Genomic DNA, 25,865 nt, shown 5'->3' with positions numbered 1-25,865 from the left:
ACATTTTCCACCCCATGGTCACCACGAACCCTTAAGAAAATGTAACAAAAATGAGAACTCCTATTAATTATGCATTACACTTCACTGAAACGAAAACCTTAAAACAAGTCAATGGTTAGAACAGGTAGATTTACACTATTAAGGGTAGGATAGGCTAGGTGATGATGTCTGACTAACCTTTGAGGTAAGCCATACTTCTCAACAGCTTCATTGAAGAAGGCAAGGGTTGTGGAGGCTCTGTTATTATTTGCAACAGCAAGATACATTATCTATGTGAGAAGAATGGAATTGTCCCATTGTGACTTCAAACAACTGTACTTTTTATTTTCAAATGATCAAAGTACGTTAACAATAACAATATCAATTTTAAGTGTCAATTTCAAAGCTCTTAACAAATACAATTTCAATAACCTTTAACAGTCATGTAGTAGTTAAAACAGGATTATATTTAAAAAGGTAAAATGCAACAATAATACTCAATGAAATTGGTGTAATGGCACTTGAGAATATCTCATTCTCTACCTTGCATCTGTTTTAAGAGATTCCATAAGAAATGAGTCTTTATAAAATGTCAACAAAGAAAACATGTAATCTAATTCTCAGACAAAGAGTGCCAGCGAAGTCTTAGCATAAAGTCACAGGTAACATGATGGAGTTTTGATTTGTTACTGTAAGTGCAATTAAAGCTTTTCAACTAAAATGACTGTAAGTAAGAGTATTACAGTACTATTATGTTACCATTGAAGAATACAAATGCAAAGGTGCTCCCAAAGAAAATGAAACCGATTTCTGAGGTAGCCATCCTAAACTAGTACTACAATCTGAAGGTCTTCAAAAACAAAAAACAACTAATCACAATTGAAATGCCTGATTCAATGACAAAAAGTTTAGACGTTTAAAGGGAATATCCAATTATTTATACCTTCCTTGAGAAACCATCGATTCCTCCAAATATCACCATATTGTACCTTCAATGACATTTGAGATAAAGAAAAACATTAGGTATTATCACTTTTTTGCACATAGTTAAGTCATGTACAGGTAATATGTTTTGATTTGAAAAACATAACCAACCTTATAAGTTTGTGGTTTGTGTCTATATGCATCAGCGATCTTGGGCCTGGGACAGAGTATGTTCTGCGAACAACACACCTCAATGCTGACATTCTCAGCACAATTCCTGCTGTGTCAACCCTATGCATCGATGCACGAATCCTCTGCCACTGTACACGATGCCCCTGTGCCCGCAACAATCCCATCATTAATCTGTACCCAGCATGTGGGTTGCAGTGGTGTGTTTGTGACACCAGGTTGTCAAGCTCATCATTAGTCAGTTGACCGTACAAGGCCCTAACAGACATAGCCCAGCTGTTCATGTTTCTCTGCAGCGTCCACCGAGAAACTCCTAAAAGTCTGGCAATGTACGCTGCAGATAGCCCTATGCTGAGGAGCTCCGAAACATATTCCCTACATATTAAAATTTTTGGACAACCAGGTTTTGTTCTCCCCACAGGAACCGTTACATGAAGCTCCATTTCATCTTGGGCAGAGAGTAGACCATGCACATCAGTAAGGGCTTCATACACTTGCTGAGGGATCTGAATTTGGTTAGCTAGTGCACTCAGTAAAACCATGTCCTGTGAAATGATAAATTGTAGATAGTCCAGGTCCAGAGGGGCACGCCCAAGGGCAGCTGATAGTCTGTTATGGAGTCGGGCCAGTAAAAGATTCAGCAGCAGTTCCTAGAGAGAAATATAGGGTGTCCATAACATGTTTACAATTTTTAAAACAATATATTACAAAGGCAGTTGTTGAGATGTCTTAAACAGATTTGTTTTATTTTAACCAGTGTTTGTTAATTAAAGTATTCATTCATATTGAATTTATTTGTTTCAGATACTGTGTTGATGGATGGTAAACCTGCAGCAAACATGGCAACAAATCGAGTACCGTTTTCATGTGCTTGGTGTAAATGATGATGCCCATATAGAGGTCTATTAAATTAAGTTTAAAAAAAAACTCACACAAATGAAGGTACTTAAAATATCTCAAAATTGTTATAATTGTAAAGAGACTTTTGGGACACTCTGTATAGGTCGTGTGTAATGTGCATTATTATTGATTACATTATTATGCAAACAGGAAGAAATAATAACAAAAAACACACCATTAATGTCAAGACAGTAGCGATATTCCGCTCACCTGCTGCTGCAGCGAAGAGCTGTTGCTCTGATCGGTCATTTTTCTAGAAGGCAAAACAAGATAAAGAACACTATGGAGTCAAATGTGTACATACATAACATCGATTGGGTGCATCTTCCCTCCAGTACCTGTCAATGGCGCATATGTGAGCTACATGAATTCGTTTGTTAGCCAGCTAACTAATACAAGAAATAACAATTTTAACCAACACAGGGGAGCAGCGCACTGCACCATTCTTGGCATATAATGAAGTAGTTTAGTTGTTCATTGTTGTCATATAGCCACAATATTCCAAAGCATGAGATGCAATTAAGTCCGTGGCGCCAGAAATGACGATAATGACTAGACTGCTTTAGCATGAAATCAAATGCCAGCTAGCTAGAAAGCTAAATATGTGATGCTAATCATAAAAACAGGTTGGATGACCATCGTCAATATTTGAAAGAATGATGAAGTAACATAATACTTACCTTGTAATAGCAAAAACCAAAAGAGACTGAAGTATTCTTAATATGTATGTTGGTTGGCGACGATGTGTCCTGCTTGTATCCTTCCGCGAGTCCCGCCACCGTCGTTCGCTAAACCAATGAGGTTGCGCTCCAATCCGCTCAAATCCTTCTCACTTGATTGGTCAAGACAACCCTTCATTACACCAGAGCCCGCCCCTTCTTTACGAGTACAAATCACGGCGCTCTACAAGTACAAATTAGTTTTGCTCCATTTGTAGCGCGACAAATGGGGCAAAACTCACGTCACTGAACAGCAGCAGAAAGCCCACTTGTGACTCCTAGTGGCGACTTCTTTGACTACAAGTTGTCATTTCTACAGGTACAAATCACAACTTTTACAGATACAAATTTATAGTTTTTGTACAGGTACAAAAAAAATTTGTACAGATACAAATCATGACTTTTACAGGTACAAATTTGTTTTTACAGATACAAATTTGTTTTACACATACACATTTTTTTTTTTTACAGGTACAAATTTCTTTTACAGACACAATTTTTTTTTTACAGGCACACATTTTTTTTACAGATACAAATCACAAATTTAGACTTTTTTCTACAGGTACAAATTTTTTGCACAAGTTAGTTTTGCACCATATTTACCTCCATATTTGAACGTTGTGTTATCCGGCTGCTGTATTAACAAGATAGGTAAAGTTAAGTGCTAGACATGGTAGCCTACATGCTAACTACACCTGCTAGCGCTAGCTAGAGCTAGCAGATCTCACTTTAAGGTTTTAATGTGCAGTAAAAGAAAACAAAAACAAAGAAAAGTTTGAGTAGGCTCTAAATCTCAATTGTGTATATCCCTCGTTGCTACAATATACAGTAAGGCTTTTGTCTATTCTGTCGTCGTTGTGGTGGTGGTGGGGGAGGGGGCGTCGGTTGTTGAGTTGCGTGTCCTGCTCAACTGTGTAGTGGACTAGAGCTAGCAGATGTTACATTAAGGTTTTAATGTGCAGTAAAAAAAATATATATATACATATGTTTGAGTATGCTGTAAATCTCAATTGTGTATATCCATCGTTGCTACAATACACAGTAAGGCTTTTGTCTCGTCTGTCGTCGTCGTGGTGGGGGTGGGGGAGGGGGGCGTCGGTTGTTGAGTGGCGTGTCCTGCTCGATCGTGTAGCGGAGCGGCGCCGATGAGGGATTTTGGAAGTATTTTACACTGTTAAATGACCTTCATTGATTGACTACAGCACACATTTGTAAATTGTTAAAGCTGCCTTTATTTTCCCCCTTGAAAGATTACCATTGGTTTCTGTAGTGATCGTTTTTTTCACGGCCATCCAGAATACCCATCCATTTTGCCAAACCGTTTCACCTCATGGAAATTAATGTAAAAGAAAAAAAAAGTAACAATGTTATTACAATACCGTTTTCTTTGTTAATAAGTAAACAAGGAAGTCTATAGTGGATCCATTTTTTTCTATTGTTGATGTCACGATCTGTCACGGTTGAAGTTGGCTGTCACGAAACGGAGTGGAGGACCCAAATGCAGGAGAGCCACGGCAGTGATGCTGATAACTTTAGTTTTAATCAAAAACAAGGAAACACAAAATCACGCCCGAGGGCGGCTAGAACAGCGAGTAGTGTGGGATACAGAGTAGCATCACGGAGTAATAACCCGACACTCCTTGCTGCTTCTGTCAGGCTTTTATCTTGACCTGACGAGCTAATGGGCAGCAGGTGTGTTTGGCGGGATCCGCCCTCCAGCTGTTTCCCCAGCAACTGCAAGTGAAAACAGAAACAGCTGACCCCAATCATGACAGTTGAGGATTTATTGAAGGCTCTGCTCACCCCATCCATTATTTATAATCAATGAACTATACAATGTGTGATGTTACTATACTTCAATTGATGACGGTTTCTTATTTTTATTACAATGACACCACTGCCTCATTAGACTCAATGTACATTTTTAATGTTTCAAACACATCTGAGATTAACTACAAATTTTATCTTGAATCTTTTAGCGATCCGCTGAGCACTGTGCGAATTGGAAAGCTGCTGACCGTGATACTTGGATTTCAAACCTTCAGCACCGCCTTGGACTTCCACCTCATCTACCTGCTTCCATCTTGCCCTCAAACAACATAATACATATATAAGATCTACATCACAGAGTCTAGAACGCAAATACAGCTGAACTTGCACTCAACAGCACATTACAAACACTCTAATATCATTACTTTACTATTTTGTTGTGTTTAAATTTATTTTCTTTTTTACTGCCAGTTTACTTTTGACTTTGTCTTGGGAAGTTTTTTTTCTTTTCTTTTTGCTTACAGTAAAGGTTGCTGTAGCAGCATGCCGCGGAAGGGGAAGCGTTCCGAGGCAGCCAAGCGCCGATGGAAGAAGCTGGACCTTGCTGCTCCGGAACTGAGCCCAAACATCGCACCCCAGCAGGTACTTTGCCTCTATTCAATTCTGCACTTGGCGGTGGTGTATTCTGTGTTGAGTTATTTTGAGTCACACTGCTAGGTCCTCAATGTGCTGTATATTTTGTTTTCAGCCTCGGTCCCCACCCTCTGCCACCAGTGATGGGACCACGATGCAGTCTCCAGTTTTTTATTTAGAAGGCCAGAGTCCGAACTTCAGCTCCAGCCAGTCGGCTCGCCACTGTGGACGCCCGCTCCCCACCGCATACCTCTACTGTGGCTGCCCACCAGGTATGTTCCACAGCAGGCAAAATGCAATTAACTTTGTTAATGTGCAATACACATTATTTCCGGCTACAAATATAGAGTCAAGCAGAAAAAAATGCTAAAATGCTTATGTTAAAAGCAGTCTGTGTATTCAAGACACTCATTAGTAATGTAAAAAAAATCCTTTATTTAAAATGGACTACCAACATGTTTCAACACAAGATTGTCTTCACCAGGGCATAGTTTGACAAATATAGAGTGTATGACTGAGCGATATTTGTGCATTGCTTTATTCATGTCAAACTAATTCTGAATTTAATTGTGATGAAGTCTGTTTTCTACAAGATTTCAAAAATTTTACTGATGTCAAAAATAAACTCACTAACATTGATCACAAATTTGTGAGATGCCGAGCCCGGACACAGATATTTCACATGGTTTCTTTTAAGTTACATAGACCAGATGTAAATAATAATAACTAAGACGGTTATATTTAACAACTAATGTTTTGTTTTAGACTTCATGTCTATCTAAACAGTGTATGTCATTGTTTTGTCAAAAACATATTTCTATATACTTCCTTTATACTATAATCTAATCTGGTACAATCTGCTGCCTTTCTGCTCATGTATTTGATCAGAAAATTCTAGCAAAATTGAGCAATTGTGACTGTATTTCAGACACAAACAAAAGTATCAGTTAAGTCCTTGAATCTCTTTTGTGATTAAGAATTTCATTAATAAACCTGGCCTGAATTAACATCACTTGTATGTACAAAATACCTGGTCAATTTTAATTGAAACTAATTTAACCATTACAACCTATGTTTGCTTTTTACTCTATATTATGGTGACTGTCATGTTTTGGGTTCTGTTTTCCTTGTGTGTCTCCCTTGGTCTTGTTTAAGTGTGATCCTGCCCTTCCTCGTGTGATCCAATCAGTGCCCTCAGCCACTTGTGTCTTGCCCCAGGTGTGTCTTGTTGTGTCGTTAGTCTGTGTATTTAGTCTGCTGTCTCCCCTCTGTCTGTGTCGAGTCATTGTTGTATTTCCCCCTGTGATGCTGCCCGTTTTTGCCTTGAATTTTCCCCCCATGTCATGCTGCCCGTTTTGCCTTGTTTTCTCCATATTATTTTTTTCCGTGCAATTTAGATCTCACCTTTTGTTTTGTAGAAATTAAAATCCCCTTTTTGATTGAGCCTCTGCCTCCTCGCCCTGTCTTCCCGCATTTGGGTCCTCAAGCTTCCCCTCCTTGACAGAATGACCCGACCCGAGAAGGACCCAGCGGGAGCGCTGAAAGCCAAGATGTGGAATCAGGAGGCGCGCCTGTCACGCCATGAGGAGCTCCAGCACGCCATGGCCGCCCAATTGGACCTGCTGTCGTCCTTGATTGAGGGAGTCGTGCGTCGTTGGGCTTCAGCTGGTGGCGCTCGGAGTCACCAGCCCCAACTCCCCGAACCACGTCTGTCGCACCTTCAACTCTCCGAACCACGTCTGCCGCCGCAGTTCCCAGTCCCCGAACCACGTCTGCCGCCGCAGTTCCCAGTCCCCGAACCACGTCTGCCGCCGCAGTTCCAAGTCCCCGAACCACGTCTGCCGCCGCAGTTCCAAGTCCCCGAGCCACGTCTGCCGCCGCAGTTCCAAGTCCCCGAGCCACGTCTGCCGCCGCAGTTCCAAGTCCCCGAGCCACGTCTGCCGCCGCAGTTCCAAGTCCCCGAGCCACGTCTGCCGCCGCAGTTCCAAGTCCCCGAGCCACGTCTGCCGCCGCAGTTCCAAGTCTCCGAGCCACGTCTGCCGCCGCAGTTCCAAGTCCCCGAGCCACGTCTGCCGCCGCAGTTCCAAGTCCCCGAGCCACGTCTGCCGCCGCAGTTCCAAGTCCCCGAGCCACGTCTGCCGCCGCAGTTCCAAGTCCCCGAGCCACGTCTGCCGCCGCAGTTCCAAGTCCCCGAGCCACGTCTGCCGCCGCAGTTCCAAGTCCCCGAGCCACGTCTGCCGCCGCAGTTCCAAGTCCCCGAGCCACGTCTGCCGCCGCAGTTCCAAGTCCCCGAGCCACGTCTGCCGCCGCAGTTCCAAGTCCCCGAGCCACGTCTGCCGCCGCAGTTCCAAGTCCCCGAGCCACGTCTGCCGCCGCAGTTCCAAGTCCCCGAGCCACGTCTGCCGCCTCCGCGGCAGCCCCAAGACCCCGTGCCACGTCTGCCGCCTCCGCGGCAGCCCCAAGACCCCGTGCCACGTCTGCCGCCTCCGCGGCAGCCCCAAGACCCTGTGCCGCGGCAGCCCCAAGACCCCGTGCCAAGGAGGTGCACGTCCCACTGCCGTCTTCTCCCTGTCTGGCGGCGCACGTCGTGGTCGCTCTTTGCTCCAGTGTGGTGTCCGGGGCGCCCTCCGGACTGGCGCCGCCGGGCTCCCCTCGTCTGGCGTCCGGGACGCCCCCCGGACTGGCCTTGATGGGTGTGCCAGGTTCCCGCCTCCGGGCCCCCCTCCGCCCGCCCTGTTTTTGGACCTTTTTGTGTTAGGGACCTTTGGGAGCCGTCCCTTGAGGGAGGGGTTCTGTCATGTTTTGGGTTCTGTTTTCCTTGTGTGTCTCCCTTGGTCTTGTTTAAGTGTGATCCTGCCCTTCCTCGTGTGATCCAATCAGTGCCCTCAGCCACGTGTGTCTTGTTGTGTCGTTAGTCTGTGTATTTAGTCTGCTGTCTCCCCTCTGTCTGTGTCGGGTCATTGTTGTATTTCCCCCTGTGATGCTGCCCGTTTTTGCCTTGAATTTTCCCCCCCTGTGATGCTGCCCGTTTTGCCTTGTTTTCTCCAGGTTATGTTTTTCCGTGCAATTTAGATCTCGCCTTTTGTTTTGTAGAAATTAAAATCCCCTTTTTGATTGAGCCTCTGCCTCCTCGCCCTGTCTTCCCGCATTTGGGTCCTCAAGCTTCCCCTCCTTGACAGACTGCACATGCCTACAATTGTGTAATGTCTATGCTTTATGTTTTAGGTGTCCCCTGTTTGTGCCAAGGCTCTGGTACCAGGTCAGTCATAATTTTAATTGCTTTTGCAGCAGTTTTACAATCGATTATTTTAAACAATTCCAATATTTTGCAGGTTCATATACACTCAAAGTGGAACATGTACTTGTACTGTGCATTGTCAGCAATTGAAGTTGAGACTTGACATGGTATTCTGTGTGTGCATCATTTTAGGCAGAGGCACTGGCTGGCGCCACAGAGTTCGGGAATGGCCAGTTTCAGCTGTGACTGGGCGGAGGCACAAACTGGTCATTCCAGCACTGAACCAGGACAACACGGTATGTTTTATAATCAACTCTGCCTTTATAACAAATTAACAACCTTCATTTGTGTCTATTTTTTTAAATTACTTCTTTCCTTTTTTCAATTACTACTTCTTTTTTTTTTCTTTTGTAACAGTTTGTCCTGGTTGTTGGTGACTCCCACCTGCGAGCCATTGCCGATGGGGTTGTGAAGATTCCGGAGGGACGTTTCTTGTTTGCCGTGATGTCCACCCCGGGTGCCAGGGCCTCCGAGTTGCGTGCTGAGGTGCTGAATGCTGTTTTGCCTCGGTCACCCGAGGTGGTCTGCATTTTGGCTCCCAGCAACAACTTGGGCCGCCCCATCGCTGTTGCTGGCCACTTCCCGCTGTCACATCTTCACTTGGTGTAGAGACGGGGTAAGTACATTAGTTGCTGCAAAAAACAAACAAACATTTTATTAGTGCTCCTCCTATCAAAAGTATGTTTGTAGATGTATAATATTTTTTCTGATCATGTCTGGAAGGTACACCTCAGTGACAGCGATGGGATGTCGGTGCTTGCGCGGTTGCTGTGGGCTGCCGTCAACCTGCGGATGGAGAGGACTGCACCACCTGCACCGGCTGCTCCTCAGCGTTCGCCACCAGCTCGAGTGTTCAGACCAAAAGTGGTTGTTAAGGGTGAGGTCACTGCGCCTCAGCCTTCAAACCCTTTTGACTGGACACTCGTCGGGAAGGCCAAGGAGGTAAACGCAAGCCTAACATGTTTTTGAAAACCTCCTAACATGCAATAATGTCACTAGTCATTTCAGAGCAGCTCGGTTGTGGACTCTGAGGTCACCTGTGGGCCCACTGGGTGGATGGGCACTCTCCAGGTTTGTGATGGTGATCATGGATTCATTCAGCCTTTTACCATGGCACATGTTACAATTCCATTTCTCTATTTCTATTTTGTTGTGTTTTTTACAGTGCAACATCCCATTGAACCCTCTCTGGTTCAGCCCACCCATGTTGGAGGCGATGGACAAGCTGTCTCCAGCTCGTCTTTCCAGCCCTGAGGACTGCCCAGGATCCAAAGGATAAGAAGGTATTTCAGTTTTCCTATTTTGTTTGCCCGTTATGTTTACATATCTATCTTCATGACAAAAAAAAAAGTATAGTTAATTGTCCATTCTTGTCGTAACAATGCTTCGCAGTAAAAGCAAAAAAAATAAAAATATTTAATAATATATATCTCTCTATCTCTATCCACCGCAGGGCACAGACGACAGCAGCCAGCCCATAAGAGCACACGGAGAGAGCACCAGGTTTGCATTGCATTCTTATCAGCCCTGAGAAGTCTTACTTAAAATCACAAACAGAAATTAGTGACCCTTCACACAAGTGCTGTGTGTTAAAAAATTATTGTTTGCTTGTCGTTTCAGCCAGAGGAAAGGCCAGCCCCTGCGGAGGTTCCTTCCAGACCATCATCCCCCCGTCGTCCTGGGACTGAGGTAACTTTTTTATACTCACAACATTAACCATTAACATATGAAATGTTTAAAATTATATTAGTTAGAATTTAAGATAATTAAAATAGTTTCAATCATTTCAGGATCCTGCTGTGGGACTTCCTCAACGCACGCTATCCGTGAGGGCCACACATTCACAGATGGATGAAAGGTACTCAAGTTTTTCTCGCAACCACCAGTGTACTTGTATGGCTCTCGCTTTCTTGGCCTTCCACGCTGAGGGGTTACAGTTTAATTCGCTTGACCTTGACAGGGTGCTTGAACACGGGGACTCTCTTTACGTGGGTGCTAAACAGCAATTGATTTTGGACCATAACTTTGGGAATGATCACTTGACTGTCGAGGAGATGCCAAAACAAGTCATGACGGACACCAATGTCTATAATGTACAGATGCATGAGCTCAGCGTTGGTTATGTCATAGATGACGGTCATTCCCAAAGAGACTTGGGATTGTCTCTTGGAGCTCAGCTTGAGTGCTTGTCACAAAATGTCACTCTTGCTTTCTTGATTGTGAATCCAGAGTGTTTTGCAGTATTCCGTGACACATCAGGATACTTTGGGTTATTTGATTCACATTCCAGATCTGAAGTGGGCTTGCCACACCCAAACGGAACTGCAATTATGTTGACTTTTTCTCACTTGTGTGGCTTGGTTGAGCATTTGCGTCAGCTTTTTGAAGGACATAGCCGGTTTGCAACCTATGAGTTTGTGCCAGTCTCTTTTCATATTGATGGCAGTTCCATTAAGACGCATCGGGATTCTACTACAACCATATCAAAGGCAAATGAAGAGCTACTAATTGAATTAGGTGAATCCCCAAGTAAAGCGATACAACTTGTGATCGGTATTGTACCAAATCAAGAGCTACATAGTGCGGTACATGTTGAGCCAAATAGCCAAGCAAGTCAAATTAATGAGAGTCAAAATATTCCGGAACCTCAGCAAGGACTCAAACTGCTGCATGTTAATATAGATCTTTCTAAATGGAGTAAAAGTCAGCGTGCAAAACATTTATATAGAGAACGTCAACCCATTCGTAAGTGCCAAAGAAAACTTTCAATTACATCTAATTCTAAATATCACAGTGATCTGTGCTTTAAGGAAAAAAGAAGCTCTATCAGAAGAATAGATACAACAGTGATTCTGCTTTTAAGGCAAAACGGCAGCAATATCTGATTGATAAATACCAACACGATCTTGCTTTTCAGCAAAAGCGGAAGATATTGATGAAAAGGTACATAAGAGATAAATACAGAAATGACCTTTCTTTTCAAAGTAAACAAAAACAATACTTGCGAGAGAGGTACAAAAATGACCTTTCTTTTCAAAGTAAACAAAAACGATACTGGCGAGAGAGGTACGAAAAAGACCTTTCTTTTCAAAGTCAACGAAAACGATACTTGCGAGAGAGGTACAGAAAAGACCTTTCTTTTCAAAGTCAACGAAAACATTACTTGCGAGAGAGGTACAGAAAAGACCTTTCTTTTCAAAGTCAACGAAAACATTACTTGCGAGAGAGGTACAAAAAGGATATATCTTTTCAGAGTCAACAGAAAAATTTACATGCGAGAAAGGTACCAAAAAGATTCAGCTTTCAGGCTCTCTCATATTAGGCGCTGTTTACAAAACAAAGAGGACAGGCGTGATTCAAACGCGCTAAAACGTATTCGCCACAAGTTAAATTGTGCTGTGAAAATAATAAGGAAATATAGTCACATCATTCCCCAGTGTCAGGAAATTGAGCAGGGTCAGGCAAACGGTATAGTAGACGTCTCTGTGGAAATGAAGCAGGCACTCGTAGATCCAGAAATGGAAGCCACCATCGCTTCTTTCCGGGAAAGGGTTCGGCATGGGCCGACGTATATCTGCACAGTGTGCCACCGTGCGCTTTTCCCCAATCAAGTAAAGCATTGCAAACGAGCCAGATACACCAAAGATGTTGATGTGGCGTTTGCGTGCTTGACAGGCCAGTTTGTTCACACTTGTAGTTTCCCCGCCCCATGTACCGTTGCTCAAGAACGGATGCAGGAGTGGATTTGTCATACCTGTGACAACCATCTGTTCAGAGGTGGCATGCCACCCCAGGCGGTGGCAAATAACTTGGCACTGGCACCCATTCCCGAAGAGCTGTCGGAATTAAATGTACTTGAACGACAGCTAATTGCAAAAATCATCCCTTTTGCAAAGATTGTTGCGTTGCCCAAAGGACGGCAAAGAGCCGTACACGGTTCTGTGGTGTGCGTTCCATCAGAGATGGAAGCCACAGTGAACTCCCTCCCAAGGCCGCGCAGTGAGGCCCAGCTTCTCCAGGTGAAGCTGAAGCGCCGCATTGTGTACAAAGGTTACCAGCATTTTTACACTGTCAACATGACAAATGTCTTGGCAGCACTGACGATACTGAAACGCATTCATCCAGAATACAAAACTGGATCTATAGATGAAAGCGCTCAGTTTGAAAGTCTCCAAGAAGAGGAAGACGAGGGGGTAGGAGAAGAGAACATCCCTGAGGCCGATGCACAGCCAGAGAGCAGCGACACCCCCGCAAACAAAGAGCAACAGACTCCCCAAGAGAGCAAAGAGGAGCTCAGGCCGGGCTTGACGCTCGACACCTGTATGCAGCCTCCTGACATCGCGCAGGAAAAGCTGTCATATGGGGACGGCATATTTAGCATCGCTCCTGCCCAAGGAAACAAGCCGGTGGGATTTTTTGCCGTGCCAAACCTCGAAGCCATGGCCTTTCCCGTTCAGTTCCCAACAGGACAGAATTCACTCGATGAGGCGAGAGAAATTAAGCTGTCACCCAGTTTGTATTTCAATGCAAGGTTATTCTCCGTTGACACTCGATTTGCCAAAGATCAAAGTTTCAAGATCAAGGACAGCGTCACTAATCTGACCTCCGGAATGGTTGTCATGTTGAAGCGTGCTCCAACGGAAAGCTGGATAAATGCTTACAACCCACATCTGCTGCGGGCATGGAACGCCAACATGGATATTCAGTACGTGCTCGATGACGTCGCGTGTCTCATGTACATGATGTCGTACATTTCCAAACCGGAGCACGAGATGTCAGAGTTCCTCACGTCTGTTGTCAAAGACTTGAAGACAAAGCCTCTTGTCGACAAAAAGGACGAGATGAGGAAAATAATGGCGGCGTATTCCAAGCACAGAGAGGTGAGTGCTCAAGAAGCAGTGGCGCGGACATGCAGTCTCCCTCTGAAGAAGTGCTCGCGCAGCGTAGTTTTCATCCAGACTGCTGAGGATGGCGTGAAATTGAGTCTACCCATGAGTAGACTGAGGACCATGCAACCGGACGCAGACAACGTGTGGATGTCTGGTCTTTCAGACAAATATGTGGCAAGACCTAGAACGGCAATGTTTGAGCGGATGTGTCTCGCCAAATTCGCATCCGAATACCGGGTCGTCTACGGTCAGCAGACTGAGGGCAAGAATGTCATTCCCCTCTCACACGGCAAGGGATTCATCCAGAAGCGGATTGGAAAAGATGCCGTCATCAGATTCACTCGCTTCTCAATCAAAAAGTATGCTGAGAAGTATTACAGGACCTATCTTAAATTGTACCTCCCCCACAGAGACGACGCCGAGCTCAGGTCTGAAAACCTCAAAACGTACGAGGAGTTCTACGGTACCCGGGAATCAAAGTTCGGTCGGGTGCGGGCTATATTCGACCGCAATCGGGGGCGGTACGAAGGACGGGGAAAGACCGTGGACAATGCATTCGAAAAATTGAAAGAGCTTCGTGCGGTTCTCAACGCGTGGAGCACTTTTGCGCCGGAGGTAGAAGCAGAGCGTTTGGAGTGTGTTGCCGAACGCGAATCTAATCCGTTACAGGAAGAACCGCAAGATGAGGTTCCAGCCTACCAGGACGCTCCTGGTAGCGGCGCGGTCTTGCCGGCGTTTGAGGCGCCAAAGTTGAGCGCCGAATTTGTGAGGAACATGTACCGCAGTCTCAATGAAACGCAAGCGTCCGTCTTTTACGCTGTGCGCGAGTGGTGTTTGAAACGCGTTTCGGATCGTCTCCTCGAGCCCTTCTTTTATTTGATCTCCGGAGGAGCTTGCTGTGGTAAATCGCATGTCATCAAGTGCATTTACCAGGAGGCCAGTAAGATTCTCCGTCAGCTTCCCAGGTTCCGCAGCGAAGTGGATATGGCCAAGCCTGCTGTGCTGCTGACGTCGTTTACTGGCACGGCGGCTTACAACATCTCAGGGAAAACTCTTCATTCCCTCTTGAAACTCCCCAGGACTCTAAAGCCTCCTTACCAAGCGCTGGGGAATACGTTGGACGCATTGTGAGCAACCCTTTGCAACGTGGAAATTTTGATCATCGACGAGATCTCCATGGTCTCCAAGGAACTCTTTGCCTATGTCCAGTGGAGATTTCAGCAAATCAAGGGCAACCAGAGACCATTTGGGGGCATCTCCGTTCTTGCAGTTGGGGACTTCTACCAACTGCCACCCCTCGGAAGGTCCAAACCCCTCTGCGTTTCTGACAACGATCTTCTTGACCTCTGGACAGATTTTCAGATGGTCAAGCTTACTCAAATCATGCGGCAAAAAGACGACGTCGCTTTTGAACAGGATCAGGGAGAAGGGGAAGGCTGATCCACTCGGCGATGGTGACAGGGCGTTACTCACCACGGCTGTCACGGATGCGCGAGACCTCCCTGCGTATACTCTGCATATCTTTGCCACCAATAAAGAGGTGGATAGGCACAATGCAGCAACTGTGGCTGCTCTCAAATTGACTGTGGTCAATATTCCCGCAGAGGACTACAGGAAGAGCCCACGGTCGGGGGCGATGGTCACTGTGATCATGGGGTCGAGAAGGGATCTACCGGATGCCCTTCAAGCTGGTGTAGGAGCACGGGTTATGCTTCTTCGGAAGTTGGATGTCGAGGACGGATTGGTGAACGGGACCTTTGGCACAATAGGCAACATTGTTCAAAGCGCCCCAAAGGGGTCGGCGGAGAAAGTGACCTTGCTCGGACTGAGGCTAGACAATCCCGAAGCGGGCCAGAAATTGCGCCATAAAATTCTGGGGCCGACGGATGACTTGGTCTATATCGAAAGGTCGGAGGAAAACCTGGGCATGAAAGGCGTGGTCAGGCGGCAATTCCCCATGAAGCTTGCCTTTGGATGCACGGCTCACAAAGTGCAAGGCATGACGATGACCTCTGCAGTGGTGTCTCTTAAGCGTGTGTTTGAACCTGGAATGGCCTATGTTGCCCTAAGCCGCACGACGTCACTTCAGGGATTGAGGGTCATAGACTTTGACGAATCCAAAATCTACGCCAATCCCAACATCACGGCGGCAATGGACAGTATGACGCGCGCTTCTTTCCAAAGTACAAGACCATTGTTGTACTTTTCCAAAATGCCGCAAACTGCTTTTCCCACCTTGACCATTGTTCATCACAACACCGAGGGCCTTCCATCTCATATTGACGACTTAAAGTCTCATCATGAGTTGAGGCTGGCAGATGTCCTTTGCCTCACTGAAACTCATTTGTCTGGATCCTTCTTCCCCCCTCCCTTGCAACTGGAGGCATGCAGCACTTTTGTGCGCAACAGACAAGTTTCGTATTCAAATGGCCCAAAAAGAGGGTGGCGGAGTCGCAGTCTATTATCGCGATTGTCTTCGAGCGGAGCCCCTTCGGTTTATTCGGAATGTGGTTGACCTGGAATTTGCTGTCATCAGGGTTGACGCTCCCGTCCAGGCTTTGATAGCTACGGTCTACAGGCCACCCAACCTGAGTCTTGGCACCTTTCTTCCAAACCTTGGAAGTCTCTTGGATGCCTTGGCCGTGATGGACTGCCAGCCTATTGTTGTTTGCGGAGACTTTAATGAGGATTTGCTTTCAAAGGGAAAGAAATCCATTCTGGACTTGTTTCAGTCCAGAGGATTTTCACAGCTGATCACCCAGGCCACAACTGGAAAGCAGACACTGATTGATCACATTTACATATCTCGCCCAGATTGTTGTGTTCAATCAGGCGTTCTGCACACTTATTACAGTTACCACAGTCCGGTCTACTGTGTGTTAACTTCTTGTGTCAGCTCATTGTCGATCGCAAGGGCACCATTTTCACAAGTGTGCCTTTGCAAATGTTATTGAGCCTTTCATACCACTGCTCAAAAGAGGGGGATACTGTACTTTAAATTGTAAAGGCTGAAAAGTTAAATCCTTTGCTCGTTCAAAATTGGTGTCATAACAGAACTACACTCAAAATCAGAGCGGCCAATCATTTTTTTTGTAGACATATTTATCATTTAGTTAGTTCTAAACGTATTGAGCTTTAAATTGAATTTAAGACATGGGATATGTCATTTAAGCGCTCCCTTATTTTGAGCAGTGTTGCATGACGGTACTTTTAATCAGTGTGCTTTTCTGTTAGCAGTACATCGTGCATTTGGACTTGAATGTTTTGTTTGTCCTTATTGTGATTGTGACTATAACACAATGAAAAGTGTTGGTGTCGGTGAGGAACTGCGATGGTAAGGGATGAACTGCAATGGTAAGGGATGAACTGCGATGGTAAGTGATGATTGATTACTGAATTGATCCAGGCAAACATTGAACACTCATTTTTCATTTTCACATGCAATACAGGTGGATGGAGCGCAGCAAGGGGCGCTACTTGACATGGCCAAGGATATCAAGGTTGTTATGTCCGGTACAACTGGTGGAGAGAAAAGATGAAAAAAGGGATCCCGCAAACGTAGACCAAAATGATTTATTCTACAGGATTCCTCACTGAAAAACCGTCACATGTGTATTGGATGAGTATTTAGATTAAGTTTTAACTGTTCAGTTTTGCTGCCTATTTTCTAACAACTTGTTCCTTTGTGTGCTCAGGAAAAGATGAAGATGCTGTGTAACAAAGACCCAAAACGGCTCTTTTAAGAGCCGTTTTACATGTACTTTGGAGTAATATTCCTGCAATATTGATCAGCACCAACATGCCTTTTAATATGCAATGTCAAATTTAAACACTGCATTCATACTGTATTTGCTCCATGATACAGTATATTGCATTTTATATTTTAGTTAATCACTTACACTATAAGCAAGAAATTAAACTGATTCCCTTTTGATATGACTAAAATGTCAATCAAGACATAAGGGAAGCCATTACACATGTAATAACTGCAGTTATTACAAATTGTCCTGAACTCTATTCCTGCTGACACAAATTGAGAGGTAAAGTACACCAACATTTGGCAAACAGTTCAGAGCATGCATCTTTCCACCTTGCAAGAGTCAGCAGGCCCATTCAAAATTTCCGCGGAAATTTTTCTAGTATTATTCTTCTTCTTCTTTTTATTATTTTTTTTAATCTTCCACCGATTTTTCCGCAAGGGAATTCCCAGTTACCATGGCGACGCTATTCCCAAAAAACTCCCAAATAAAGTCCCATAGGAATGAATGGGAAACCGAAAGAGATCAACTCCAATCAAACACCTTTTTCCAAGACACGCTGCGCGCGCATACGTTGACCGACCAATATGAATTTTAGCTCATTTTGTTGGAATTTTTGTCATCTTTAGCTCAGTGTCAAAAAAAAATTAAGGAATGAAAGCTCTCCCCCCTGTGCGGGTTCAAAGACAGTGAGCAAAGGGTGAAAGTCGCCTATTTAGAGTGTGACTAATTAAGGCTTCAGTGACGGGAACCAAAAAATCTATTTCCAAAAGTTTCACTTCAACTCGTCACCGTGGCCACAATCTTTGCTCACTAGACATCAAATTGGCACATTTTGTAGCCATAAGCCTCTGCTTTCTGAAAAACTAAGTTTTATTTGGCTAAGGTGTCATTTAGTACCTTTATTTTCACTTTAAGCGAGGAGAAGTCGGACTATTTCGATCTCTTTTCAATGTTATTTTCGCCGTTTTTCCCTCTTCATTTTCGATCAATCATAAGTTTTCAACCTGCTCCTAAGTTGGTCATTTTTCATCCGATTAAAAAACTGAGAACATGCTCGCGTACCCCAAACCCTTGCCGTTCTAACGAGCCATTTCTGGAATCTGCATCTTCAACCGTTAGGTCGTGAGAGGCTTTTGTTTGAGGTGAGCGTATCCTATACAAAATCAATGGAATGTGGGTGCGTGACGTCTCGCAACAAGTTAAAATCAAATGTGTGTGCGTGAATGATCTGTCGTTTTTGCATAGCAACTGCCTCAGCCAATCATCTCTCACTGTTGAGCTCAACTCAGCCCCTTTTTTTCTTGGTGTACTCAAGGCTTGGCCTATATACGACTACTACTATTGCAAATACTATTACTACTACTACTATCTTGGCCAATTGATTAGGTACACCCAGGATTCTGGTCAATTAATTAGGTACACCCTGGATTCTCGCCACTCCGCCCACCCAGGGCGGCGGCCATCTTGGCCAATTAATTAGGTACACCAAGGATTCTCTCCCCTCTGCCCACCCGGGGCGGCGGCCATCTTGGCCAATTGATTAGGTACAGCCAGGACTTTTCAGTCACAAAATGTTTTTATTTGATTATTTTCCAAATTTGTAGCGTGACTATTACTGTGTTTTTTGCTGATTATGGTTTATTATTTAATACTAAAACTTGTCCATTTCCTTTGCTAAAGTAAATGTTTTCTTTTGTGATATTGATGAGTTCTTCAAGATGCACAAACAGTGACTGTGCGCATGTTGTCTCCACAGTTTCCTCAGGGCACACATAGACATATAAAAGGAATTTGTAAGATGTTAATAAAATTTGGTTAATGGTGTAAATCAACAAATTCAAATTGGAAGGTTCATTTAACTAGATTGTTTTATGTTCAATATACTTAAAAAAAAAAAAAAAAAAATCAGTGACATGTACAATGTAGCCAATAATAAAATATATAATACTGGATATTTTGTAGAAACATTTCATCACTTGTAAAGATTTGTCTGTGTTGAATAATTTAGACAGGTGATAATTGCTGAAATTAAAATAACAGATTCATCACATTATTTTAAATGCATAGTAATTAAAATGTGTCACTCCCTTAACACTGAAAACAAAGATATGAATTAGACAATGGTTGGTTCTTTTTAGTGGTTAAAAAAGTGGATGTTTGAATTACAATTTTTATCTTTTTATATGTATTTATTTTTGTATGTTGATGTGCAAAAAACACATACAATTGGTCAAGCAGCGCATCCACTACCAGACAGCCTGTCCTGTATGTAGCAGTATGTCCTACTCGCAACCCGCGAGTGTTGTATGACACAATCCGCATTATTGAACCTTGCAGCTGCACGCAGCGCATTTGCCCCCTTAAACTGGTCTCCTCGGATGCAGCGCGCTCCAACCTCACCATCGGGCTGCAACCCATCTTGTGATAGTTGGGACTTCGCGTTGTCTTCTCTCGCGCGTTTTTTTCTAATCCTAACCCTGATTGGTCCGCTTTTTTCCCTGTCTGTGCTGTGGCCAATGACATTCGCTTGATTTTGGAAGGTTCTAGACGACGGACCCCTCTTGCTGATAGTTGGAGTTCGTGTTGTCCTATCTCTTTTCCCTGATTGGTCGTTTTCTGCTTGTCTGTGCTGTGGCCAATTAAAGACGCATGAATGAGACTATTTTAGAAGGTTCTCGACGACGGTCTCGTCCCATTTCATCTCGTCTGAGGTAAGTGTTGCACGGCAATTATTTTTAGTCTGATGTATAATGCAAATAAGTTAGATTTTGCAAGTTTTCCCCATCCTAAACTACATTACGTTAATACTGGCGATGTATTGAAACGTATTTGATGTGTTTGAATATGGAGGTAAATATGGTGCAAAACTAACTTGTGCAAAAAATTTGTACCTGTAGAAAAAAGTCTAAATTTTTATCTGTAAAAGTCGTGATTTGTATCTCCTCTCCCCCACCCCCACCACCACGACAGAATAGACAAACACCTTACTGTATATTGTAGCAACGAGGGATATACACAATTGAGATTTAGAGCCTACTCAAACTTTTCTTTGTTTTTGTTTTCTTTTACTGCACATTAAAACCTTAAAGTGAGATCTGCTAGCTCTAGCTAGCGCTAGCAGGTGTAGTTAGCATGTAGGCTACCATGTCTAGCACTTAACTTTACCTATCTTGTTAAAACAGCAGCCGGATAACACAACGTTCAAATATGGAGGTAAATATGGTGCAAAACTAACTTGTGCAAAAAATTTGTACCTGTAGAAAAAAGTCTAAATTTGTGATTTGTATCTGTAAAAAAAAAGTGTGCCTGTAAAAAAAAAATTGTGTCTGTAAAAGAAATTTGTACCTGTAAAAAAAAAATGTGTATGTGTAAAACAAATTTGTATCTGTAAAAACAAATTTGTACCTGCAAAAGTCATGATTTGTATCTGTACAAATTTTTTTTTGTACCTGTACAAAAACTATAAATTTGTATCTGTAAAAGTTGTGATTTGTACCTGTAGAAATGACAACTTGTAGTCAAAGAAGTCGCCACTAGGAGTCACAAGTGGGTTTTCTGCTGCTGTTCAGTGACGTGAGTTTTGCCCCATTTGTCGCGCTACAAATGGAGCAAAACTAATTTGTACTTGTAGAGCGCCGTGATTTGTACTCGTAAAGAAGGGGGCGGGCTCTGGTGTAATGAAGGGTTGTTTTGACCAATCAAGTGAGAAGGATTTGAGCGGATTGGAGCGCAACCTCATTGGTTTAGCGAACGACGGTGGCGGGACTCGCGGAAGGATACAAGCAGGACACATCGTCGCCAACCAACATACATATTAAGAATACTTCAGTCTCTTTTGGTTTTTGCTATTACAAGGTAAGTATTATGTTACTTCATCATTCTTTCAAATATTGTTGTTTAAACGATGGTCATCCAACCTGTTTTTATGATTAGCATCACATATTTAGCTTTCTAGCTAGCTGGCATTTGATTTCATGCTAAAGCAGTCTAGTCATTATCGTCATTTCTGGCGCCACGGACGTAATTTCATCTCATGCTTTGGAATATTGTGGCTATATGACAACAATGAACAACTAAACTACTTCATTATATGCCAAGAATGGTGCAGTGCGCTGCTCCCCTGTGTTGGTTAAAATTGTTATTTCTTGTATTAGTTAGCTGGCTAACAAACGAATTCATGTAGCTCACATATGCGCCATTGACAGGTACTGGAGGGAAGATGCACCCAATCGATGTTATGTATGTACACATTTGACTCCATAGTGTTCTTTATCTTGTTTTGCCTTCTAGAAAAATGACCGATCAGAGCAACAGCTCTTCGCTGCAGCAGCAGGTGAGCGGAATATCGCTACTGTCTTGACATTAATGGTGTGTTTTTTTTAAGTGGGTGGTCGACATATAGTTCACCAGCGCTCCCTTGAGCTTCTCGTAGCTTAAACTCAGTGTCTTGAGTTCTTTTCAGGTCTATTTTGCATACAGTATTCAGCACGCACACCATGGGCCTGGTGCGGTTCTTGTCAAAGTAATAGTTATGCAGTAGTCTAAACGCAAAGTTGTGAGCCTGATGTAGTTTAATTTAGGAGAGTTACCGGTAGCAAGTTTATATGTATAGCATATATGTATACAATAGTTACATAACAACTAACGGGAGTTTCCATTTTTAATATTAATTTATCAGTTATGATGCCGTACTACTACTACTGTTACACTCAACAGGACGAGCATTTCGAATAACCCAACCAACCTTAAAAAACAACAACTGGCCTTTTGTAAATAATTCAGGAAAATGAGACGTCATCCCTTGATTGTGTAATTTGACAAATTCCTCAGGCGTAGGTGGTATCACTTTCTTAGATGTGGTAATCATGAGCCAGTGTAATTAAGTAGGGGTGTGAATTGCCTAGTACGTGGCGATTTGATCCGTACCACGATTCATAGGTCACGATTCTATTCGATACCAATTAATCCTGATACGAATCTATAAATTGTTTATTGCGTGTGTTTGTTTTTAACTCAAATTTAGAAAATACTCATCAGTTAACTTGTACGTGTACACTGTAAGATTTGTATGAACATTTATTTATTTACTAATACTAAACTTCAGGTTCATAACTGTGAGCCACTGTATTTAACAACAATCTGTTGAAATCTGTTTGATGTTTGAACAGTATTGAAATAAAATATTAAGGCTTAATGTCCATTAATATAACATTCTTCCATGTTTAACGTATGAACCCTAACCCTAAAGTAAGACGTTGGTTGAATATTTCCATTAAAAAAATTGAGGTTTAAAAATAGATTCGGCCGCGTATCAAATCAATTCAAGAATTGTGCTGTGCGCTGTAATTTCGTGATATATTGCTGAATCTTTTTTTAACACCCATATAATTAAGTCATATTAGTATCAAACACTTCACAAAAAAGAACAGACATACTGCAACAAAATATTTACTGTATATTAAATCTGAAATATGATGTACTATCCAATATGATAAACAATGCAATATTAGTTTATGATCATTTACAGTCCAGCTGGTTTTCAAACCTCAACATCAAGAAGCTATATGACTTCCTTAGAGGATCTATCAGCGGACCCGTTACTTAAGCTGACCCATGAAATCTTTTCAGTGGTCCATCCTTGTTCCAAGATGTGTCTTTAAAACAATTTACTCCCTCCTTAAAACGGCTGCATAAGAAAATCTTTTGAGTTGCTTCCAAAGATTTGAAGGACAACTTGGAGCTCGTAGTTGTATGTTTCAATTAAGACAATCGAGATGAGCCCTTTTGTGTGATTTGTAGTGCTGTAGTTGGTTGTTTCCCCCTCTTTTTTGGGAATGTCTTGTATTTGATCCATTAAACAATTATTTAATTAATGTATCTTTTCATTTTTCAGCTGTTCAGCACATGTGACAACACATCCATTTAGTCACTCAAAAATCTCATGTTCCAGCTGTCTCTAATTGCTGTATGCAGCCTTCACATACCTCTATATTTTCAGAATACACTAAATGTGGAATCAGCAGTCCGTGTGCTGCTTGACTGCTTAAGTCATCAGCTTGGAAGCACCACAAGTTCTTCACCTGTTGCTCAACCTACATCCCAGCACACTGTTCAACCAGCAGCTATGAGGCCTACCAGCAGTGTCATAGCCAGACCAGGCACAGTGCAGCAAGAGATGCAGAGGTAAGTGGCCATTACAATGTGCTAGCTTGTTTTTGAAAAATGGAAGCCAATATTACATTGGTTAACGATATTACGATTTTAGAATGAGAGTACTCATGTGGTATGTAGCTTTAAAAAACAACAACTTTGTACCATTGAATTTAAAAAAAATTATTAAATATAATATATTTAGAATATATATTTGTCTTTGAGTCACTGACAGATATTAGATCCTTGACAATTTAATGTTCACTAATTAAAAACTTTTTGTGCTTCATAGATGTTTCCCAGTGTTTGCTTCTCGAGGTCAGAAGCGCAAAAGAAGTTTGGCAAATCCTCCTAATGTTTCTGTGTGTAAGTTGATAGAACTGCAGTTCTGTCTGCTATCAACAAACCTGGAAAAAACGCCAAAAGAGGAAACTTTTCTCTTGGAAGCGGGTCTTGGGAGGAGGACCATAAATATGGGTGACAATGCCGATCACGCCTAAAAGACAATTCTACACTTGAGTCTTGCCATTGTATTGTTTTTTAATGTTGTGTTTCCTTCTGTATATGTGTGTTTCCATTACCCTCAGATTTGCGCAAAATGCAAGTTGTGCAAAAGCAAACTGTTAATGGAAACACTGTAATTTAAAAAAAATGCAAATATCGGCCCAAAAAATTTGCTTTCCCATGGTTTTTGAGACAGGTCTAAATACAAGTATTTCGCAAAAGTGTAATGAAAATAGTGTTGCACGGGATACCGGTGCCAGTACCGTACCTTTATGTTTTGGTGTCAAAAACGGCTCGGTATAATTTTTTTCTTAGTACCGGTACTTAAAAAAAAAAATACGAGACAGCCCGCCAACTCTTGTTTTCTATCTACCGATATGTGGAAAACGCCTTAAGTAAGCGACACACCTCTTTTAGCGTGTGTGCGAGAGGGCGCAGGAAGATAGCTTCACGCACTGAAGCGCTTGCTGGACGTGCACTCCTCGTGGAGAAGCATGAAGCGCTAATTAAGCTTATTAAGTGTAGTGCTCGCTGGACGTCCACGTAAGCTATGCAACAGCATTGGCATTGCCTACGCATGTTTTCAATCAGCACACGAAGAACACGTGTGGTTTTCAATTTTCAGTTTTAGAAAGGTTTTGTGACAAGAGCAAATGTTTTTCGTGAAGAAGCAGAAGAAAAAGCAGCAATCATTCCTGCAGTGGACTTAGGCACGGTGCGTTCAATGAACAGGCACACAGTAGGATATCACACTTATGCATAGTAAAAGCTCAGACGACTGACAGAGCAACAGACACAGGTTGTGACGCATTTTTGACACTTCCCTTAAAAATAAGTGGAGTTTGAATTATTTTGTTCCCAATTTGTAGTATTTGATGATGCATTCGACTAATTAGGAGCGAAATGGAGAAGAGCCGAGACATGCACGAACAATCAAGCAACGTTACATTGAGTTATTGGAGTGCCACTATTGCCAATTTTTAAAACGGATGACATAAAATGCAGTCAAATATAGCACTTCAAGAATACAGAATGCAATGTGAAAGCACATACAGTATAAACATAAATATATACCGTATGTACATAAATTTAACATGTATACATCCCAATATTTCAAATTAATAATAAGTAAAAATAATTTGAAGTTCTTTAGCCAGTTTTAATTTTGCTGCTTTTGCTGATGTTTTAGAGTTTTGTCTAGCGTTTCAGTACTGGCATTGAGGTATTTTATGCAGGTTTTAGTATCAAAGTCAAAATTTTGTTATCGTGAAAAGACTAAATGGAAACCAGTGTTTTCCCCAGCGTTTTAATAGAGCGGCGAGCCGCCAGGCTTTTCTTGACCCTCGGCCAGGCTAAGCGTCCCTGGAATTAACCGGGTACAAAAAGAAAAAAGAAATTGCTCCACAAAATTCTAAATTCGCTCCTTAAAGAAAGAAAAAAAAAGGAGAGGAAAAAATAAATTTGCTCCTCAATTGAAGTCATGATACGCAAAACTGCTCCGCAATTACTGCAAATAAATAAATAAATTCTGATCCTTGTGCGCATTGACTCCCTCTGTCAAACGGACAACGAATTATAATCACAAGATGTCGGTCGGTCTGTTTGGTTACCCTCCCGATACCGTCATTTGAATTTTCCACCATATCGCAAAACTGTTAATTTTCATTTGCAGCTAACAAAGTTTTATGAAAATTTATACATATAACAATTAACTATGTCAGCAGCACTTGCTTACTACTTTCAGATAAGCAGACTGCTCCAAGAAGAATATCCCAGGATGCGAGATTTACAAGGTGGCTGGTTTCTTAAAAAAGTTACAGGTATGGTTCTTCATTGGATACTGTTGAATTATTAACATTGTTTTTCAGTTTCAATTTATATTTTAGCCGTTTTGGATTTAGTTATAGCTGTGTAGCTCAATGAATAGTATTGTCTATTGTATTCTTATCTGTCTCTCTTGCCTGGGAAAGAGGGAGTAGAGTTTGTACCAGTCTCAGTCGGTCGAGTCCAAGGACAGGCTGACTTATTATTGTTTAGGTCTAATCTGATTTGTATTCCTGGGAACTTCTGCCTTTTTGTGAATGGGAGGGGAGAGGAGACTTTTCGTATTCACCCACTTTTCAATAAATAATGATGTGCAGGAGAAGGA

At 42.6% G+C, this 25,865-nt stretch overlaps 1 protein-coding gene across 2 annotated transcripts; it reads left to right on the top strand.

Annotated features, from left to right (window-relative positions):
• The first annotated feature begins 5,019 nt into the window (after window positions 1–5,019).
• On the top strand, window positions 5,020–8,180 carry LOC147155431 (uncharacterized). 2 transcript variants are annotated; one of them, XM_086066695.1, is made up of 3 exons: window positions 5,020–5,123; window positions 5,230–5,386; window positions 6,619–8,180. In XM_086066695.1, exon 3 carries the CDS (start codon window positions 6,620–6,622, stop codon window positions 7,802–7,804), a length of 1,185 nt encoding a protein of 394 aa, XP_085922821.1. In that variant the 5' UTR covers window positions 5,020–5,123; window positions 5,230–5,386; window position 6,619; the 3' UTR covers window positions 7,805–8,180. The 2 variants fall into 2 exon arrangements, with proteins under 2 accessions (XP_085922821.1, XP_085922820.1); XM_086066694.1 differs by having other exon boundaries at window positions 6,602–8,180.
• The last annotated feature ends 17,685 nt before the right edge of the window (window positions 8,181–25,865 follow it).

The sequence above is a fragment of the Leptonotus elevatus genome, chromosome 22 (assembly GCF_054856555.1).
Source record: "Leptonotus elevatus isolate MCC_2025b chromosome 22, RoL_Lele_1.0, whole genome shotgun sequence".
Lineage (NCBI taxonomy): Eukaryota > Metazoa > Chordata > Actinopteri > Syngnathiformes > Syngnathidae > Leptonotus > Leptonotus elevatus.
The sequence above is the reverse complement of the archived record's forward strand: the minus strand, read 5'-3'. Positions and strand labels throughout refer to the sequence as shown.

What these genes read in the sequence shown, in the direction of transcription:
- LOC147155431 (XM_086066695.1), top strand. Translation starts at nt 6,620, where the DNA reads ATGACCCGACCCGAGAAGGACCCAGCGGGAGCGCTGAAAGCCAAGATG.